Source organism: Protopterus annectens, chromosome 6.part1 (assembly GCF_019279795.1).
Source record: "Protopterus annectens isolate FY-2018-M chromosome 6.part1, PAN1.0, whole genome shotgun sequence".
In the NCBI taxonomy this organism is placed as follows: Eukaryota; Metazoa; Chordata; order Ceratodontiformes; family Protopteridae; genus Protopterus; species Protopterus annectens.
The window spans coordinates 328571409-328593704 of record NC_056738.1 but is presented as its reverse complement, the minus strand read 5'-3'; the positions used below and the strand labels follow the sequence as shown (position 1 = coordinate 328593704).

The 22296-nt window shown below is 44.4% G+C and overlaps 1 protein-coding gene across 1 annotated transcript in view; it reads right to left on the bottom strand.

Moving 5' to 3' along the window:
• The window catches only part of NXF1 (nuclear RNA export factor 1), a 1877750-nt gene extending 1855826 nt beyond the window's left edge, over positions 1 to 21924 (bottom strand). The window contains exon 1 of the mRNA XM_044075370.1: positions 21829 to 21924. Within this exon, the coding sequence (XP_043931305.1) occupies positions 21829 to 21924 (96 nt within the window). The remainder of the gene's footprint in view (positions 1 to 21828) is intronic.
• Between the last annotated feature and the right edge of the window lie 372 nt (positions 21925 to 22296).

The window sequence follows — 22296 nt, the reverse complement described above, 5'->3', positions numbered from 1 at the left end:
GATAAGGTCTGGAATGGGTGGAAGAACGGATTCCCATGGCAGACAGTCTTGCCTTCCTGCTCACACCTGGTCAACGTGTCTTTCACCTGAGGCCCAAAGAGAAAGGAGCCAAAGGGAGTATTGGTGAAGGACGCTCAAAAGGGTTCCGTAAAAAGACACAGCCGCATCCAAGCAGGTCTCCCGAGAGCCGCACCTGTCCCTGCGGCTCTGCTCACTCCATCGGCTGCATAGGAAATCAGCCTCATGGAGGAGTTGACTATGTAATTGAGTCGCAAGCCGAGAAGCTACTTTGGCTGGTGCTCCCTCAGCTGTAGGATCTTGAAGGGCATCTCCAAGCTCTTTCAGGAGATCCCTTTGAAGATGTGTAAAATGGCATAGATAGTTCAGTGACCTCATTGAAAAGGTCGCTGAAGCAAACATTCGCTTTCCATATCTATCCATTGTCAGAGACACTTGAGGATGAACAGATGAAGAGGTTTCTGCTAACTCTTTCTTGGTGGCTGCTGCTACCACCATGGCATCAACGGGCACACCTTTGGAGAGGAATAGTTTGTCCTGGGGGGCTGTAATAAATTTGTTTGGTATCCTTGGAGTAGGTTCTATAGAATCTGGAGCTGACCAAGCCTTTTGAGTCACTACACACGAGTGGATCGAAAGAAGATACCCAGGAGGTGAAAGGTCGGGAACCGAATGCGTCCAGGTATACAGACTCATCCTCAGTAGGGGCTAGGCAAGTCCAGTCCCTCCTCTGTCTAAGCATTTCAAGGATGTACGAAAAGGAAACATTTTCAGAGGGGGACCTTGGGGACCCTTCCGATTCATCCATGTCTGTATCTGAAGTGACAGACTCAGGGGAGTCTATGTGCTTCCTCTTGCACTTCTTCTGGGGGAAGCTCTTCCGAGTGATCAGGGGAGGCTTCGGAAGAAGAGGGATCACCCAATAGGGTGTCCTGGGGCATAGGTTCCCTACTCTTGGGGTTTGGAGGAGGAGTAGAGGTTGGAACAGACAAGTGGAGGAGCCGATAGAGCTGGCAGTAGAGCTGTTTCTGGGGACAGCACACTCTGCATGACCTCAAAAGAATTCCCAACCTCTAGGCAGAGAAAGCTCCGGCTCCGAAGAAACAGGAGTCCTTCTCCGCATCAACTGCTCTGAAGCCGATGTTGGAGACTAGCTCACCTGCGCCGAAGCTCCGGAGGGGAGAACGGGGTCAGACAGGGGTCCGATGCCACCCTCCCTTCGGAGCTGATGAGAGCCTCAGCGCCCAGATCCCTCAATAGAAGGTACAATAGAGGTAATCGGAGCAGACGTCGGAACCGAAGAGATGATGATCGGCGCCAACAGTTCAACTACATGCGGATCCATGGTTTCCGGCTCTGAGCTAAATGTAGTCAGAAGAACAGAAATAGAGGTGGTTGGAGCAAATACCCGTTGAGGTGGACTGGACAGAATTTTTGCCAGTGCCTGTGACAAGCAACCTACTTCTTACTCTCTCCACATCATGATCCGATAATCTAGAGGATCGACAGGAGTGGGAAAAATGATGGCTACGTTCACTAACAAGGGTGACTGAGGTGCCGAGTGGATGGACTCCAAGGACAGAGACCTTAGGCTATTATGGCTCAGACTGCTCCGAAATAGCAGATGGAGCCGACAGAGAAGTTGCCTTGTCGGTGTCAGCCAGCACAGACATACATGGTTGTTCAAGTAAAGGAGTCTGCTCCAAAGGTGGAGCCGACGGCTTGACAGACCTTTGGGGATTTCGCTGGCTGAGTACTTTTAGCCGGAGAGTCCCAAGACTTCAACAATCCCTCAAGGATTAATTTGTTTTTGCGCTCCTGCAGGACCCTTGGACTAAAAGTGTGACATATAGAACAGGAGTCCTGCAGGTGAAGAGCGCCCAAACAATATACACAAGTGTGCCCATCTGTCAGTTACATTTTCTGACAGCATGAGTCACACTTTTTGAAGCCAGAAACCTTGGTATCTTTAGACACTTTGCTAACAACCACCACAATAAGAAAAAGCTATACTACAAAACTGAGTTTTTTTTTTGTTTTTTTTTAGTTAAGGAACAGACAGGAGAGCCTCCAATTTAAATGGCTGTCCTAAGGGGGGGGGGACTCTCTAACTTAAACAGGTTCAGGGGAAACAGAAGGCTTGCGAGTTATGGAGTGACGGCCAACAAAGCTACAACACGCAAGTGATAAGGGATAAAGCAATATATCTAGACAAAAAAATTGACAAAAAACTTGACACATTTTTAAGAACAAACAACAAATACAATAGAAAGAATTATACTAAGCCTGAGCCAGTAACGAAACAACCTCGCAGCTGAAGTGGCAAACGAGATTTGGGTAGCTGACGCTGGGCATTCTGGGATATGGGGTAGCCCCGAGCCAGTAAACAGCTCTCAAGCTACAGAGGATGGCAGAGTTGGAGCAGAGGATCGGCTCCGAACCCAAACAGCAAGAACGAAGGCGAGATGGACAACTTAACATCTGTTATGGAAAATCAGTGGCTCATTATTAGCAATGCTGAACTGGTAGCTGTACTATTCTTCAAAGTGAACACTGCCATCTGGACACTAGTTTACCAAACTGCATTCATCACTATAAAATACATCCAAAACCAAAATCTGTTTCATGTCACTGAAAAATCAGAATCAGATAAAGTCAATGCAGTTGTGCAACCAAAGTGTTAGGATTTGCCTGACTGAGCAAAAAACCTTTTTAGCTTCATCTTACAAAAACACTGTATGGCCCTCAAAGTGCAACCGAAGTATCTTGTTACACAATGCATTCAGAAAGAAACCGTACTATCAACATAACACATTAAAGCTAATGGCCAACCCTTACTGCTCCAGAGCAGTCTTACTGCGCAAACTCATCCCAAAGCCAAAAAACAGTCATCCAAAAGATTAGAACAAAATGCTAAAAAGTACAGTTGTGTTCACTTACCATAAATGTAGATGTTAGCGTGTATTGAGTGTTGCAGTCACCACATTTGGGTTATCTGCCTGCAGGTAGCCCTCAGCTGGCCGAAATACCAGAGTCGTAGGATTTCTGCGTCTGATACTGTTGCTTCTTTCATGACGTCAGGGGCATAAAACATGCAGCTGAAGCCATTACATCAGTTTTTCTTGCCCCAGATGTCAGGTGCAGTCACAAAGTACAGTTGTGTACACCTACCATAAATGTAGATGTCAGAGTGCCTTCACTGTTGCAGTCATAACTGTAGGGTGATCCTGCCAGCAGGCAGCCCGAGGTCGGCCAGAATTCTAAAGTCTGGGTCCGGCGTCGGCTGTACCAGCAAGTACCCTGACGTCAGAACGCAGAGGTATAAAGCTGACAGCCGACGCCATCTTCTCCAGCCTTTCTTGCTCCAGATGTCAGAAGCCCCCCCCAAAAAAACCAAAAGGTGTCTAAAAAGGAACACAAATACACCACAAAAGAAGTGGAAGAGAAGACAAGCAAAAATAAGAGGGGACTGGTGGGAGGGAAACACTGACTGCAACAGTGAAGACACTCGAACATCTACATTTATGGTAGGTGTACACAACTGTACTATGTTCTTCGTGTTTCACTGTTGCAGTCATAACTGTAGGGTAGAATCCCAAAGCTGTGAATGAGGGAGGAGGTTATGCAGAAGAAGGGGCAGCTAGAAGACCCTGCAAAACAGCAGAGGCAAAGCCTGCCCTAGACTTAGAATACAGAGGGAGATTATAGTGCTTAGAGAAAGTATCCACTGAACTCCAAGTGGCAGCTTCCAAAATGTCCTTGGTAGGAACTCCTCTGAGAAAAGCTGCTGAAGTGGCAGCTGCTCTAGTAGAATGACTTCTAACAGTACCTGGAATCTGTTTCCCATAGTGAGAGTAACAAAATCTTATTCCATGAGCAATCCATTTGGAAATAGTTTGTTTAGAAATAGCCTTACCTAGAGAACTGGAGGCATAAGAGATAAGCAATTGATCAGATTTTCTGAAATCTTTAGTCTTGTCCAGGTAAAATCGTAGTTGCCTGTGTACGTCGTCCAATGAATGCAAGATCCTTTCCCCTTTATTTTGAGGATTTGGAAAGAAGGTAGGAAGGTGAATAGTCTGATTTAGAGCCACTTTAGAAATCACCTTGGGCATAAATGTAGGATTTGTCCTCAAGGAAACTGTCTTGGTGGAAGATAATGTATGGTTCCACAGCCATGAGAGCTTGCAACTCTGAAACCCTTCTGGCAGAAGTCGATGCCAATAAGATAGCTGTCTTCCAGGATAAGAACTTGATATCCGAAGCCGCAGCAGGCTCAAAAGGAGGCAAAGTAAGTTTCTCCAAAACATAATTAAGAACCCAAGCAGGAACAGGAGGAGTTCTGGGAGGTCTTAAATTCTTAGCTCCTCTCAAAAATTGTCTCACCAGCTGGTGAGAAAAAATGGGAGGATCAATATTAAAATGAGCCAAGATAGCAGAAGCATGAATTTTGATGGAGGAAAAGGAAAGGCCTTTAAGCAGAAGGTCTGAGAGGTAAAGTAAAATGGAGGAAATATTAGGCAAAAGAGGATGAAAACCTCAATCCTACATCCAAATACAAAATCTTTTCCATTTTGAAGCATAAGATTTTCTAGTGCTAGGCCGCCTAGCTTCTAAAAGAACATCCAAAACTTGTTTGGGAAGAGAAGGAATCAAAGGCCCTTGAAGAGCCAAGCTGCTAGGCAAAGAGTCTTGATCTGAGAGTGTTGCATCTGACCCTGATGCTGGGACAGAAGAGAAGGGATCAGAGGAAGAATCCAAGGAGGTTCCAAGAATAGGTGTTTTTAAAGTTGGATACCAAAACTGCCGAGGCCAAATTTGGAGCTATCAAAATGATAGTCTTGGGTTTGTCCTGTTTTATTTTCAGTAACACCCGAGGCAGAAGAGTAAGAGGAGGGAAGGCATATCCCGAAAGATTCCTCCAGCTGAATGACAGAGCATCCACTTTCCAAGCTGTTATGTGGAAGGACCTGGTGCAAAAGAGAGGCAACTGATGATTGAGATGGGATGCAAACAGATCTGAGGACAACCCCAAACTGCAGCTATTCTGCTGAATAAGTTGGGGTCCAACATCCATTCGTGAGGATCCAAAAGATTTCTGCTTAGGCTGTCTGCTAAGAGGTTCTGATTTCCTAGAATGAACTGAGCTTGAAGATGCAGATTCAGATTTAGAGCTGTGTCCCATAAATTCATGGCTAGTCTGCAAAGGGGGTAAGAGTGAGAGCCCCCTTGCTTGTTTATGTACCACATGACTGGTATTGTCTGTACGAATCAGAAGAGGTCCTGGTTTCAAAAGAGTCTGGAATGCTGGAAGAGCATTTTGGACTGCCAACATTTCCTTCAAGTTGATGTGCCAGAGTAGTTGCTTCTTTGTCCAAGAGCCCTGCTGGCCAATGTCTAGAAAATGAGCTCCCCAAGCATAATCCGAAGCGTCCGTGGTTATGATCTGAGAAGGTTGAGGCAGACGGAAGGGATTCCCTTTGTTCAAAGCACAAGCCCTGGACCACCAAAGGAGCTCCTTTTGGAGGCAGGGAATCAGTGGAATCATTGTGTCTAGACTGTGGTAATGCTGAGACCATACACTCTTTAGGTACCATTGAAGTTCTCATATGAAGCCTTGCATTTGGAATCAACAGGATGCAAGAAGCCATGTAGCCCAAAGCCTGCAGGAATTTCCTTACAGTGAGCTGAGGTAAAGTTGCCAAGGTTTTGAAAATTGAGGCCAGCTGTAATTGTTTTTCTGGAGTGAGGAAGGCCCTTTGCAAGCTTGTGTTTAGAAGAGCTCCCAAAAAATCATTTGCTGAGAAGGGATCAAATGTGACTTTTTTGTGTTCACTGAAAATCCTAGTAGTAGGAGAAGACGTTGAACAAAATCCAGATATTGAAGTAAAAGGTCTTTGCTGTCCGCCTGAATAAGGCAGTCGTCCAGATAGGGGTAAATTTGAATCCCCTGGAGTCTGCAATAAGCTACTACTGGAGCCAGACACTTGGTAAAGACTCTGGGCGCAGTAGATAAACCAAAGGGCAGTACAGAGAATTGAAAGTGCCTCGAACCTGCCTTGAATCTGAGGTATTTTCTGCGTTCCTGCCTGATGGGAATGTGTAAGTAGGCTTCCTTTAAGTCCAATGTCACCATCCAAGCATCCTGTGAGAGCATTGGAAGTTGTTGTTGTAGAGTAAAGCATCTTGAATTTTGGAATTTCCAGAAAGGTGTTTAATACTGAAAGGTCCAGAATAGGTCTCCATGAGTTTTGTTTTCTTGGGACCAGAAGTAGTCTCGAGTAAAAACGTTTTCCCATCTGTAAAAGTGGAACAGGTTCTATGGCTCTCATGGCCAATAGAGCATCCACTTGATTTAAGGCCTCTGACCATTGATGTTTTGGTAGATCTGGCCAACCAATAGACCTTGGCAGAGTGTGAAAGTGGAATTTGTAACCTCTTAAAATCACGTCCAAAACCCATTTGTCTTGGGTAATATGAGTCCAATTTTGGTAGAAAAGAGAAAGTTTTCCTCCGAGAGGGGCTTCCAGGCAAAGAGGACCTGTAGCCCAACGGAGAGAGTCATTGGGTCTGCTTCCTTTGTGATTGAGATCTGTCTTCTTCCCTTCTAGGGGATGAAGCAGTCCATTGTCTGGACCTGTAAAAGGCCTGAGCCCGACCTCTGGAGCGTCTATATCTTCCCCTTTGAGGCCTGTCAGACGTGGGAAAGGACCAATTTTTGGAGGGCCAATTTCTAATAAATCTAGGAGGCTGAACTTGTAAGAAATCTTTAAGAGTCTGCACAGATTTCGCCTTATCCTCCATCTTTTTAATAACCTCCTCAGCTTTAGATCCAAACAGAACATCATGCTGAACAGGGGCATCTAACAATTTAGCCTTAACTTGCTCAGGCAAATTCTGCTCTCTAAGCCAAGCATGTCTCCTGATAACAGTACCAGAGGCTGCGGCCCTACAAGAAGCCTCCAAGGCATCAAAACCACAATGTAAACTATGTTTGCTAACTTGTTCAGTTGCATGTAATACATCCTGTAATTCCTTCGCCTCTGCACATGCAGGAAAGGTAGAAAGTTTTTGTTTTAAAACAGACAAAAGAAATTGCTGATACTTGAACATATGAAACTGGCAATTTAAAGCTCTAATAGAAAAAGTAGCAGAAGTATACACCTCTTTGCCCCATCTGTCCAAGGCACGAGAATCCTTTTCAGAGGGAATAGGATTTTTAGCTGAAGCGGCCTTAGCAGCCTTGGAACCCTGAGAAATAGTTTCAGGATCTGCAGAAGGGTTCTTGAACAAAAATTGATGGGAGTCAGGGACTCAAAATCTATTCGGCTTAGAAGAAGCAGGCGGATAAGAGTCAGGATTCAGGTTAGCTTCAGAGAAAGCATTATCCACAATATCAAGAACAGGAGGAATAGCCAAAGGTCTGTGTTGTGGGAGAAGGAGAAATTCCCTAAGTCTCTTCTTGGAAGTGGAATAATCCTGACCTTCCCAATGAAAATGCTCTCTCATCTCATGCAAGGTTTCCCCAAAAGAAAAATCTTCAGGGGGAGAAGCAGAGGGAATAGAGTCCTCTGCATCAGAATCCTCATAAGGAGGAAAAGAGTAATCCTGTTCAGAGGAAGAGACTGAAGACTCAGAAGCCTGATCAGAGGAATCATAAGGAATATCCTGTCTAGGCCTTTTTTCAGGAGGGGGGTGAGAACCCCTAATCATAGTAAGCAAATCTTCAGCCATCCTTAATTGCTTTTGGGTCTTGGGAGCTGAATCCGAAGAAGCTTAAGAAATCCTTGGCTTAACAGGAGTCTTTGACTTTGCCTTTGTAGTAACAGTGATATGAGAAGGCCTGAAAACCCCTTCAGAAGCCGGCACCTGCACAGCGGTTCTGGACCCATCTGACTGAGCAATGTCCGAAGGTCCTGCAGCAGATAAAATACGACGACATCCTGTAATTGAACAGTCTACCGAAATAATTCAAGGCCCAATCATACCTACGCTTAATAGTACGAGAATTAAACCTGGCACAAAACCGACAGCAAGAAACGTTGTGGTCAGGGCCTAAGCAAGGAAGACAGTAAGAGTGGAAATCTTTATGAGGTATTTGTTTTCCACACGATATACAATTATTAACTTTTTCTGACATCGGAGGAGCAAGAAAAAAGTTTCCCCAACGGGGTACTTAGCTTGAGAAGAGAAGTCGTCTTCGGACAGACGACAAACAAAGCACGTTGTCCGGGAATCCGCCAACCAACAACTTGCAAGCTGCTTTCCACCGCACGGCAAGAAAGACTGGAGAAGATGGCGTCGGCTGTCAGCTTTATACCTCTGCGTTCTGATGTCAGGGTACTTGCTGGTACAGCCGACGCCGGACCCAGACTTAGGAATTCTGGCCGACCTCGGGCTGCCTGCCGGCAGGATCACCCTACAGTTATGACTGCAACAGTGAAACACGAAGAACATCAGGAAGCAATTATAAGGTATGGAACACCCCTAGCAAAAAGCAAATACACATGATATAATATAATCCAAATAAGAAGGAAAGGTAGAGCCGACTGGAGGGAGGGTAACCAGGACTGCAAAAGTGAATACACTCGAACATCTACATTTATGGTAAGTGTACACAACTGTACTATGTTCTTAATGTTCCACTGCTGTAGTCATCACATTTGCGTAGATTCCCAAAGCTTAGGATGGGAGGAGGTAATTAAATACCATTAGGACAAGCTACAATGCCCTGCAAGACTGCATTGGCAAAGCCAGCTCTGGACTTGGAGAAAATAGGCAAATGGTAATGCTTGGTGAACGTATGTACAGAACTCCAGGTTGCAGCTTCTAGGATGTCCCTGGTAGGGACACCTCTGAGAAAGGCTCTACAGGTAGATGCAGCCCTGGTTGAATGTGGTCTTATCCCCTGCGGGGTAGGTTTTCCATGGTGCTTATAGCAGAAATTAATGCAATGGCCTATCCATTTAGAAATGGTTTACTTTGAAATGGCCTTCCCCTCTTGTCCCTGCAGCAAATGCAAACAGCAGCTGTTCAGATTTCCTGAGAGGTTTAACCCTGTCCAAGTAAAATATAAGTTGTCTGTGCACATCTAAGGAGTGCAGTATCTGTTCCCCTTTGTTCTGTGGATTAGTAAAGAAGGTTAGCAAATAAATGGACTGATTAAGGGCCACACTGGATACCAACCTTGGGCATGAGAGAGAGATTGGTCCTAAGGGACACCCTGTCCGCATGAAAGATAATGAAACGCTCCACTGTCATGAGGGCCAGAAATTCAAACACCCATCTTGCTGAAGTGATGGCCAAAAGGAAGGCGGTTTTCCAAAAAAGGAATTTCAACTCAGCATTTGCAGCTGGTTCAAAAGGAGGTAGAGTGAGTTTTTCCAATATAAAGTTAAGGTCCAAGGCTGGTGTAGGGGATCTCCTGGGTGGTCTTAAGTTTTTGGCCCCTCTGAGGAACTGCTTCACCAGTGGATGAGTGAAGAGGGGTGGTTCTGTATTGTAATAAGACGAAATGGCTGAGGCATGAATTTTGACAGAAGAAAAGGAAAGGCCCTTGTGAAGCAAGTATTTAAGTATTGGAGAATCTGAAGTAAATTGGACGCTGTGCCCATGCCCTGAGTTTGGTTCCAGGAAAAGAATATTTTCCATTTTTCAGCATAGGATTTTCTAGTACTAGGCCTCCTTGCCTCCAGAATGACATTCAACACTTGCTTACTGAGGAATGGTAAAGGAGTGATCAGGTAATTAGCCAGGCTGCTAGGTTCAAGGTTTGAAGCTGTGGGTGCAGAATCTGATCCTCCTGCTGGGATAGGGCAGGTGCCATGGTGCCAGCAGTGACATACTGCGCAAAGGGGGTACCAGTGTTGGCATGGCCAGTCTGGTGCAATCAATATCGCCCTTGGTTTCTCCTGTTTAATCTTTAGCAGTATCTTGGAGAGGAGAGGCACAGGGGGGAAAAGGCATAAACTGATGGGTTTTTCCAGGTGAAGGACAGGGCATCCACTTTATGAGCTTTATGTGGGGAGTCCTTGTGCAGAATTTGTCCAATTGGTAGTTCTGGGGGGACTCAAACGGGTCTATCTCTGGGCTCCCCCATTTGTTCAAGAGCTTGAATATTTTGGGTTCTGGTTTCCATTCGTGCGGGTCTATGAGATTTCTGCTCAAGTTGTCTGACAGTGAATTTAGTTTGCCTAGCAGGAATTGAGCTTGCAGGTTCACTTGGTAGTTCAAGGCTGAGTTCCACAGAGCCATGGCAAGTCTGCAGAGAGGGTAGGAATGGGTTCCTCCCTGCTTGTTTATGTACCAGATTAACTGTGGTGCTGTCTTTACCAATAGTTGTCCTGGAAGAATAAGGTCTTTGAATGCTGTCAGAGCATTCTGTACAGCTAACATTTCTTGATTAATTGATATGCAGGTGCATCTCTTTTGGGTTCTATTTTGCCCTGAATGCACTGCCCTGCCATGTCAGCCCCTCATGCATAGTTTGATGCGTCTGTTAGGGTTTGGGCGGCAGGGGGTAGAGGGAAATGGTGTCCCTTGTGGTAACAGGCCTCTGCCCACCAAAGGAACTCTGCCCTTATAGAAGGAATGATCGGAATCATTGTTTCCAGGTCCTGAGAATGTTGACACCATATACTTTTTAGATACCATTGAAGTTTCCTCATATGCAGTCTTGCATATGGAATTAACAGAATGCAAGAGGCCATGAACCCCAGGGCTTGCAGGATTATTCTTGCAGATAGCTGGGTTTTTGTGGCCAGTAGGTTGAAGTAGGTTGTCAAAAATACATGTTTCTCCAGAGTGAGGAATGCCATCTGGGAAGTTGTGTTCAAGCTTGCTCCCAGGAATACAAGCTGTTGGCAGGGTACTAGGTGTGATTTCTTCTCGTTGATGATGTACCCCAGTGAGGTTAGAAGTCTCTTTATAAATGCCAGGTGTTGTAATAGCAAGTCCTGACTTGCTGCCTGAATCAGGCAATTGTCCAAATATGGGTAAAATTGTGTCTATCACATTGTCGCATTGTAAAAATATTGAACAGCTACAAAGTCGAAAATGCCGTTCAGCGAAATGTTTTTTGTAAAATCGTGGTAGTGAGGATCGGAAAATTTGCCCTTTCCTCACTGTAGGTATGACCTCAGAGTTGGTATATATAATTAGCAGGGGGTGTGGGGGGCAGGGCCCCTCACAAGAACAGTTTTGCTAGATGGAATTTTTGATAGTGTAACCATTTGACATTATGACAATGCGATAATGTGATATAGACGTGGAAAATCTGAATATTTCTCTGTATGGAAAATGCTATGGCTGGAGCTAGGCACTTTGTGAATACTCTGGGCACAGTAGATAAGCCAAAGGGAAGGACAGAGAACAGATGGTGCATGGAGCCTGCCCTGAAACGCAGGTATTGTCACAACAGGATTCCCTTACTGGGATGTGCAGGTAAGTGTCTTTCAAGTCTAGGGTTGCCAACCAGGTATCCTTGGCTAGCATAGGAAGAAGCTGTTGAAGAGTTAGTATTTTTGAATTTTGGATCAATCAAAAAGCTGTTGAGAATAGACAGGTCCAGGATAGGACGCCAGGAGTTTTCTTTTCTGGGAATCAGGAACAGTCAAATAAAAACCTTGTCCCCTTTGTTCTTCAGGGATAGGCTTAATAACCCTGACACTGAGGAGACTGAGCACTTGTTTTTGGGCCTCTACCCACTGATTAGGGGGAGGTCTGGCCATCCACTTGGGGTTGGTAGTGAGTGGAAGAGGAATCTGTATCCTAGGGAAACTATTGTTTAAAACCCATTTGTCCTGGATAAAGAGTTGCCAGCTTTTTGCATGCAGAGAGAGCTTTCCTCCTAAGGGAGCAAGTAGTTAAGCAGGGCTTGGAAGAGTCAAGGACAAGTCATTGTGCCATTTTTCCATGGGGGTGTGGCTTACTACTTCCTGCTTTGGAAGTGGGAGCCCCCCACTGCTTAGATCTGTGCATACCAGAGACTAAAGTCTTGGTGGTCTGCTGCTCTTGGGTTTAGACGGTGAAGGCCGGGAAGGGACTGGAAAAGTACAGTTGTGTACACTTACCATAAATGTAGCTGTTCAAGTGTATTCACTGTTGCAGTCATTACATTTGGGTAATCTGCTGGCAGGTTGCCCTCAGTTGGCCTGAATAACAAAGTCTTGGGTCCTGCGTCGGTTGCAGTCTCTTCCAGGACATCAGGTCGTCAGGGGTATAAAACATACAAGCAACGCCATTTTAATCAGTTTTTCTTGCCCCAGATGTACACATATATGCATGTAATTTAGAACACAAAAAAAATAATATACCTCCAAGTAAAAGCAAATACACCAAAAAGGCTTTTGAGGATAGTAAAGGAAAGAAGAGATATAATAAGAGGAAAAAAGGGGGCTGGCGGGTGGGTAACCAGGACTGCAACAGTGAATACACTAACATCTACATTTATTGTAAGTGTACAACTGTACTAAGTTCTTTGTGTTTCACTGTTGCAGTCATTACATTTGAGTAGAATCCTAAAGCTATGGTTGGGAGGATGGAATTGTACAGCATTAGGAGCAGCTATAAGGCCCTGCAGGACAGCAGTGGCAAAGCCTGCTCTGGATTTAGAAAAGAGAGGTAAAATGGTAATATTTGGTGAATGTATGAACTGAGCTCCAAATAGCAGCTTCTAGAATGTCTCTGGTAAAAACCCCTCAGAAAAGCTGCAGAAGTAGATGCAGCCCTGGTGGAATGGGATCTGATCCCCTTGGGGACAGGTTTACCAAGGTGCATGTAACAGAAACGAATACAAAGGCTTATACATTTTGAAATAGTCTGCTTTGAAATAGCCTTTCCCTCTTCCCCTGCAGCAAATGCCACCAGTAGTTGCTCAGACTTGCTTAGAAATTTTGTCCTGTTTAAATAGAATCTTAGTTGTCTGTGTACATCCAATGAATGCAGAATTCGCTCCCCCTTGTTCTGCAGATTTGGGAAAAAAAGTTGGCAGATGAATGGTCTGATAAAGAGCCACACTGGATACTACCTTAAGCATAAAGGAAGGATTTGTCCTGAGGGCAACCCTGTTCGGATAAAAGATAATGAAAGGCTCCACTGCCGTGAGAGCCTGTAGTTCTGAAATCCTCCTAGCTGAAGTGACTGCTAAAAGAAAGGCAGTCTTCCAAGAGAGAAATTTGATGTCTGCAGTAGCAGCTGGTTCAAAAGCAGGTAGGGTTGAGTTTATACAGCACAAAATTGAGGTCTCATGCTGGAATTGCTGCTCTCCTGGGAGGTCTCAAATTTTTAGCCACTCTGAGGTACTGCTTTAGCAGGGGATGAGAAAAGAGAAGAGGCTCTGTGTTGTAATGAACCGAAATGGCAGCGACATGGATTTTTATAGAAGAAAAAGATAGGCCCATGTGAAGCATCTCAGTTAAATATTGCAGAATCTGAGGAATATTGGGCATTGCTGTGTTTTATTCCTTGTGCTTGGTTCCAGGCACAGAATATTTTCCATTTATCAACATAAGGTTTTCTAGTACTAGGCCTTCTAGCCACCAAAATGACCTCCATCACAGGTTTACTGAGAGATGTGACTGGTGAAATTAGTTTATTAGCCATGCTGCAAGATTCAGAGTTTGGAGCAGTGTGTGCAGAATTTGATAGTTCTGCTGAGACAGGAGATGAGGTCTCTGAGGCAGGTACCATGGAGGAAGGTGTGACACATTGCATTGAATCGGGTTCCAGTGTTGGCGAAGCCAGTCTGCAGCAATGAGAAACATTTTCGTTTTTTCCTGGCTGACTTTTAGTAAAACCTAGGAGAGCAGACGCAGACAGGGAAAGCCATAGACCGATAGGTTTTTTGCAACAGAATGATAGAGCATCCACTTTCCAAGCTCTTACGCAGAATTTGTCCAACTGATAGATGATCTTGACTCTCCCCAAAACTATGTCTGGGTTCCCACATCTTCGTGTCAACATGCTGAAGATTTGTCGTTCCAGTTTCCATTCGTGTGGGTCCATTAAATTTCTGCTTAGTTCTTCTGCCAGAGTATTTTGCTTTCCTGGCAGGAATTGAGCTTGTAGATGTATTTGGCAAGTCAAGGCTATGTTCCATAAGGCCATGGCTAGTCTGCAAATGGGGTAGGAGTGGGTACCCCCCTGCTTGTTTATGTACCACAACTGTGGTGTTGTCCGTCTTTATGAGTAGTTGTCCTGGATGAAGAATGTCCTTGAAGGCTGTCAGAGCATTCTGTACAGCTAGCACTTCTTTTTGGTCGATATGTAGGTGCATTTGATTTGGGCTCTATTCGCCCTGAATGCATCTCCCTGCCAGATAGGCCCTCCAAGCATAGTCTGATGTGTCTGTAATAATGGTTTGGGTGGCAGGAGGTAGAATGAATGACAGTCCCTTGATTTGGTGACAGGCCTCTGCCCACCATAGGAACTCCTGTTGCAGGTAAGGAATGAGAGGAATCATTGTTTCCAGGCTGTGACAATGTTGACTCCATAAGCCTTTTAGGTACCACTGAAGTTGCCTCATATGCAGTCTTGCATATGGAATTAGTAGAATGCAGGAAGCCATGGACCCCAAAGCATGCAGAATTTGTCTTGCAGATTGCTGGGTTTTTGTGGCCACTTGTTTGAAGTACGTCATCAATTGAATTTGTCTGTCTGGCGTGAGGTAAGTTATCTGGGCAGTTGTATTCAAGCTTGCACCCAGGAATGTAATTATTTGAGAGGGTACCAGTTGTGATTTCGTTTTGCTTATAGTGTACCCTAGGCATGTTAGAAGCCTTTTTACAAACACCAGATGTTGGAGAAGTGTGCCCTTGTTTTCTGCCTGAATTAGACAATCGTCCTGAGGATACATTTGAATGTTTCTTTGCCTGCAAAATGCAATCACTGGTGTCAGGCACTTTGTGAAGACCCTGGGCACAGTAGATAAGCCAAAGGGCAGCACAGAGAACTGGTAATGCAAATAGCCTGCTTTGAAGCAGAGGTATCTTCTGCAAGATTGCCTCATTGGGATATGCAGGTAAGCCTCTTTTAAGTCTAGAGTTACTAACCAGGCATCCTTGCCCAGCATAGGGAGTAACTGTTGCAGAGTCACCATCTTGAATTTTGGAATGTCCAGGAAGGTATTTAGAATGGTTAAGTCCAGAACTGGACGCCATGATTTGTTTTTTCTGGGTACCAGGAAAAGTCTTGAATAAAAACCTTGCCCTTTTTCCTTTTCTGGTACTGGATGAATAGCCCCCATATCCATGAGGGATATAACTTGTTTCTGGGCCTCTGGCCATCCGTTTGGAATTGGCAATGTGTGGAATTGAAATCTGTATCCCTGGGATACTATATTTAAGTAGAAACAACAATAGGTGCTACTGCTATAATTCAACTGAACCACGATACCACACCAAGAACTTTATTAGATAAAGCTGTCGGGTCTACACCCTTCATCAGTATGAGTCATTACAAAAGAATCAACATTTAAATAGGAGAATATAAAATCACATGCTTCAGCCCATCCCACTCCCTAATTAACAATCGAAACTAAAAGTAATATGCAACTCAAAGGTCAAAAAATAAAAAATACTAAAAGGGACAAAAAAATCTTACTTGACATAAAAACTCTTCTACTTAAATAAAACAAACAATTATTAATAACTTATACAAATATTATTCAAGTGCTTAATATATCTATACACAATAAAAAAAAAAGTCACTGGTAGCGTCTAACATCCTATGGTGTACTACATCAGGTTCCAGAAACTTGTCATAACCTATTAAAGCTTCTCTCTCTGCCTTTTAACTAATACTGGCTTTAAACTAACCACATTATTTAAGCCAGGGGGTACATCCGCCTATAGCCTAATAACCCACTCAAGTTCTCTCAACTCCAAAAGATTGTTAATGTCACCTTTCCTTAAGCTCACTGACATTTTACTTAATACCCTAAATTTATATACATGTCTTTCACCTTTTTCCATGGCATGCTTACTCAGAGCATTTGTCAATACTTTCTTCTTACTTCACATTTATGCTCCACTATTCTCTCTTAGTTTTCTGATCATTTTGCCCACATAGAACAATGTACATAAAAGTACACGTAGCTAGATACACTATCTTTTCCTCATTACAAGCAATTAATGTTTTTATAGCAAAGACTTCTCCTGTTACTGGATGTTGAAATTTAGTGTCTCCTTCACATAAATCATTGCAACAAGAAAGTACAGTTTTGTACCTACCATAAATGTAGATGTACGATAGGTATGCAACTGCAGTCCTCACATATGGGTTGTCCTGCCTCAGGCAGCCCTTCGGTCGGCCGGATTCCAAAGTCTGGGTCCGGCGTCGGCTGATGTCGCCCTTTCCCCGACGTCAGAGCGCCTGGGGTATAAAAGCGTCAGCCGACACCATCTTCAGTGTTTCTTGCCCCAGATGCCAGGTGCCCTCTAAAGAAGGCTAAATTTTGAAGAGAGAAAAAATTCCAGACAAGTACAACATAAAAACAAATACACCATAAAAGATTACCCCAGGTAGCTAAAATGAGGGGTAGAAACCCAAAAGAATACCACAGAGGGGTAGGTGGGAGGGAAAACCTGACTGCAGTTGCATACCTATCGGACATCTACATTTATGGTAGGTACAAAACTATGTCCTTCAAGGATGCAACTGCAGTCCTCACATATGGGTTGAATACCATAGCCAACCTGGGGGTGGTAGGCACTAAGACAAAGATGGTGTAGCTAAAATGCCCTGCAGGACTGCAGAAGCAAACCCTGCTCTGGATATGGAATATAAGGGCAGGTTGTAATGTTTGGAAAATGTATGCACGGAGCTCCATGTAGCAGCTTCTAAAATGTCCTTTGTTGCCACTCCTCTTAAAAAGGCTGTGGAGGTGGCTGTAGCTCTGGTGGAATGTGGCCTATGTCAGCTGGCACAGTTTTTCCATGAAAAGAGTAGCAGAATCGAATGCAATTTCCAATCCATTTAGAAATGGTCTGTTTGGGAATCGCTTTTCCCTGCAATCCAGCAGCGTAAGCTACAAAAAGCTGGTCAGATTTTCTGAAAGACTTTGTTCTGTCCAAGTAGTAGCGCAACTGTCTGTGTATGTCCAAGGTGTGCAGAAGTCTCTCTCCTTTATTTTGAGGATTGGGAAAGAAGGTAGGCAGGTGAATAGCTTGATTCAGGGACACCCCGAATACCACCTTTGGCATGAATGACGGATTGGTTCTCAAAGAAACTCTGTCCTGATGAAAAATGAGAAATGGTTGTATTGCCATAAGGGCCTGTAGCTCAGAGACTCTTCTTGCTGAGGTTACTGCCAGAAGGAAAGCTGTCTTCCAAGACAGAAATTTCAACTCTGAAGATGCTGCTGGTTCAAAGGGAGGAAGAGTTAATTTTTCCAGCATGAAGTTGAGGTCCCATGCAGGCACTGGTGGTTTCCTTGGAGGGTTGATGTTCTTTATACCTCTTAGAAACTGTCTTAGCAATGGGTGAGAAAATACAGGCGGATCAGTGTTATATTTGGCAGATATTGCTGAAGCATGTATTTTTATGGAAGAATATGAAAGGCCATTGTGGAGCACTTCAGCCAAATATTCTAGGATCTGTGGAATGCTCATCACTGATGGGTCTTGACCCATTTTGTTGTTCCAGATAAGAAAACTCTTCCATTTTGCTGAGTATGTTTTTCTAGTGGAAGGTCTGCGCGCCTCCAAGATGATATCTTTTAACCTTTTGGAAAGTGTATCCTGAGGAATAGTCATGGAATCTTCCAAGCTGTCAGCTTCAATGTTTTCAAGCTGGGGTGTAGTGTCCTGTAATTGTGCTGTCAGAAGAAGTGGCCTTTGAGGAAGGAGCCACGGATTGGTGTGTGTCAAGCTCCGTAGCAGTGGGTACCAGTGTTGTCTTGGCCAGTCTGGAGCTGTCAGTATGACTTTCGGTTGCTCTGTCTTGATCTTTAGTAACACCTTGGTCATCAAATGAAGAGGTGGGAAGGCATAGTGTTAGAGAGTTCCAACTGAAGGAGAGACCGTCCACCTTCCATGCTTGAGGATGGTATGTCCTTGTGCAAAACTTTTTCAGATGGTGATTGAGGTGGGAGGCAAAAAGATCTATGTCCGGCCTTCCCCATGCTTGAGTTATTTGTAAGAAAATGTCTGGATGCAACATCCATTCGTGTGGATCCATGATGTTTTTGCTTAGGCTGTCTGCCAGAACATTGTCCTTCCCTGGTACAAACTGGGATTGTAGCTCTATTTTCAATTGTAGGGAAATATCCCACAGATTCATTGCCAGTCTGCAAAGAGGGTAGGAATGGGTGCCTCCTTGCTTATGTACCACATAACTGTGGTATTGTCTGTCTTTATTAGCAGATGGCCCTGATGCATGAATTTTTCGAAGGCCTTGATTGCATGCATCACTGCCAGCATTTCTTTTTGGTTGATTTGCAGGTGCTTTTCCTTTTGTGTCCATTGTCCTTGAATGCATCTGCCGTCCATGTGCGCCCCCCATCCATGGTCTGAGGAGTCTGTTGTTATGGTTTGACTTGTATGAGGCTTGCTGAAAGGCAGACCTTTGTTTATCTGGCTTGCTTGAGCCTACCACAGAAATTCCTTTTGAAGGCATGGAATGAGTGGGATCAATGCTTCCAGGCTGTGGCTGTGTTGAGACCACAGACTTTTTAGATACCATTGTAGTTTCCTCATATGCAGCCTTGCGTGTGGAATCAGAAGAATGCAAGATGCCATGAAACCCAGGGCCTGCAGGATTTTCCTTGCAGTCATCTGGGTGTGTGTTGCTAATTTTCTGAAGTATTCTGGTAATTGTTTTTGTTTTTCTTTTGTCAGAAACGCCATCTGGGTGTTTGTGTCCAGTGTGGCACCCAGGAAAGGTATTTGTTGGGATGGTACGAGACTTGATTTCTGAATATTGACTGTGTATCCCAAGGCCTGCAGTAGGTGAATGACATAGTCCAAGTTTTTTAACAAGGCTTGTTGGCTGTCCGCTTGTATAAGGCAGTCGTCCAGGTAAGGGTATATTTGTATCCCCTGGAGTCTGCAATGTGCAATTACTGATGCCAGGCATTTCCTGAACACTCTGGGCACAGTAGATAAGCCAAAGGGCAATGCTGAGAATTGATAATGCTCTAAGCCTGCAAGAAATCTGAGGTATCTTCTGCAACTTTGCCTGATTGGGACATGCAGGTATGCCTCCTTGAGGTCCAGAGTTACCAGCCAAGACTCCTTGCCCAGCATGGGAAGGAGTTGCTGTAAAGTCAGCATTTTGAATTTTGGCACAATAAGGTAAGTATTCTGTGCGGACAAGTCCAGAATGGGTCTCCATTGGTTTTCTTTTCTTGGAACAAGGAACAGTCTTGAATAAAATCCTTGGCCTTTTTCTGCAGAAGGAACCTTCTCTATTGCTCTTATTTGAAGTAGGTTTGTTATTTGTTTGAGTGCCTCTGCCCTTTGATTTGGTGGCAGGTTTGGCCTGCCATGTCTTGTTGGCAGTGTATGAAAATGGAATCTGTATCCTTTGTCTATTATGTCCAGTATCCATTTGTCCTTTGTAATATTGTGCCAATTTTGTGAGAATAAAGATAATTTTCCGCCCAAAGGTGCTTCTAATTGAGCCCTGGATGGTGAAGTCAAAGTCAAGTCATTGAGATTGTCCCTGCAAAGCAGTGGAAGGACCTGCCCCACCTCTCTGGTTCGGAGGCTGCCATTGGTGTCCTCTGTAGGAGCCTCGAGTTTGCCCTCTACCTCTGCCACGTCTGTTTTTGCCTCTCTGAAATTTGTCTGTGTCTGGAAAGGACCAATGCTTAGAAGGCCAATTCCTGCTGAATCTTGGAGGCTGTACCTGGAGGAAATCTTTGACTGTTTGCACTGATTTTGCCTTTTCCTCTATTTTCTTTAAAACCTCTTGTGCAGTAGCACCAAATAGCTTATGCTTCTCTAGTGGTGCGTCCAAAAGCTTAATTTTCACATGGTCTGGCAATGTTTGTTCCTTTAACCAAGCATGTCTGCGTATGACCGCACCTGTCATTGCTGCTCTACATGAAGCTTCCAATGCATCATATCCACACTGAAGGAAAATGGTTGCTAACCTGCTGAGTATTATGAACCAATTCCTGTAACCCCTTTCAATCTAATGGTTCAGGGGAAGCCAATTTCTTTTGCAAGTCATCCAACATGTATTCCTGATACTGAATCATATGAAATTGACAATTTAATGCTCGCATAGAGAGGGTGGAATATGTATATACTTTCTTGCCCCACCTTTCTAAAGCCCTAGAATCTCTTTCCGAAGTAAGTGGATTCTTAGCAGTAGTGGAGGAAACCCCTTTAGGCCCCTGAGAAATAGTTTCAGGGTCAGCAGTATGGCCCTTGTATAGAAATTGATGTGTGTCTGGGACCCTGTAGTACCTGTCTGGCTTGACAGGAGCAGGGGGAGGGAGTCGGGGGAAACACTAGATTCTAAGTACACATCATCTAAAACATTTAAAACTGGAGGAATAGCTAAGGGTCTATGCTGAGGTAGCTTTAAAAATTCCCTTAACCTTTTCCTAGAACCTGAGTATTCTTGGCCTTGCCATTTGAAGTGTTCCCTCATGGAATGAAGCGTTTCCCCATAGGAAAACTCCTCAGGAGGAGAAGCAGAGGGAATGGATTCCTCCGCATCAGAATCCTCGTAGGCCGGGAAGGCCTCCTCCTGGTAGTCTGAATGTGCAGAATCACCTGAGGCCTCATCGGAGGACTGGGGATCTACCTGCTCAACCCTAGGCCTCTTGACAAAAGGCGGCTGAGAGCCTCTATCTGGATGTGGCTGAGAACCCCTAATTAAAGAAATAAGGTCCTCAGCTAAACTTAAAATTTGAGAACCAGAAGTGGATCCCAGAGAAACAGATCTTGGAGGGATAGACTTAGCCTGTTTGGCAGCCTTAGCACATGTGTAGGCCTTAATGGACAGACACTGAAGGCCTGGCAGCCCCACGTGCTGGAGTAGTCTTATCCACTGAAATGGTGTCAGAAATATCCTGGGCTACGGTCTCAGAGGGGAGAACAGAAACCGGCACCGAGCTGGCCTCCGGTACCGAAGTAACCGGTGTGGCGGTGTCGTCGGTCTGTAGCGGTTGTGAAACCGGCTCAGAAGAGACAGAGACACTCGCGGTAGGCCTAAGCATGGTGTCGGCCGAGACCGCGGGTGTCTGTCCTTATCCTTCCGTTTTTTAGGTAAATGTGCTGTTGAAAGCTCCGACGGCATGATATAACAGAAATCTTCCCCAAAATAATCCTGTGCAAACTCTGACCGACGCCTAAGAGTGCGTTTATTGAAAGAAGCACAAGCTGCACAGGCCGAGACATTGTGTTCTGGGCCTAGGCAGGGTAAGCAGTAAGAGTGGAAATCCTTATGAGGTATTTGTTTCCCACAAGTAAAACAATTATTAACTTTTACAGTTTTATCGGACATCGGCTGAGGCAAGAAAAGGTCCCAAACGGGGTACTTAGCTTTTCTGAAGACTTCAGTAGCTGAAAACATAGGAGCTGGCCGACCGGCACTTGCGAACTGCTTCTGCTTCGGGCGCCGCGCGGCAAGAAAGACTGAAGATGGCATCGGCTGACGCTTTTATACCCCAGCCGCTCTGACGTCGGGGAAAGGGCGACATCAGCCGACGCCGGACCCAGACTTTGGAATCCGGACGACCGAAGGGCTGCCTGAGGCAGGACAACCCATATGTGAGGACTGCAGTTGCATCCTTGAAGGACATCAATTATAACATATAATCATCCATTCTAAACCATTTTTACTTTTAGTTTTAACCTGAAAGTCTTTATAGCATATTTTTTGCTTCAGGGCTTCACAGCTCCTGTAAGCAAACCTTGGTTTATCACCTACAATTGATTTTATCTCAGGCATAGCCAATAAAATTGGCCAATTCCTTTATTATATTACAAACATTACGTGTATTTAAATTGTATGTTGTCATATACCTCAAAGTTTCAACAACTGCAGGTGAATCATCATTTGTTTTCTCATTACCAACAGCCAATATTGGTCTATAATTAATCTACCATCTATTACTTCCGCCTTTATCTTATTTATCAAATGTTTAGAATAACCACTTCTCTCAAACTCTGACAATTTCTACCTGTTCAGAAAAAACACTCAATTGTATTCAGCTTACTCAACCTTATAAACTGTGCTTTAATTATTCCTTTAAAAATATGTGGAGCATGCATACTGTCCCTATTAACACACCTCAAAGCATCTACCTCTTTTCTGAACACC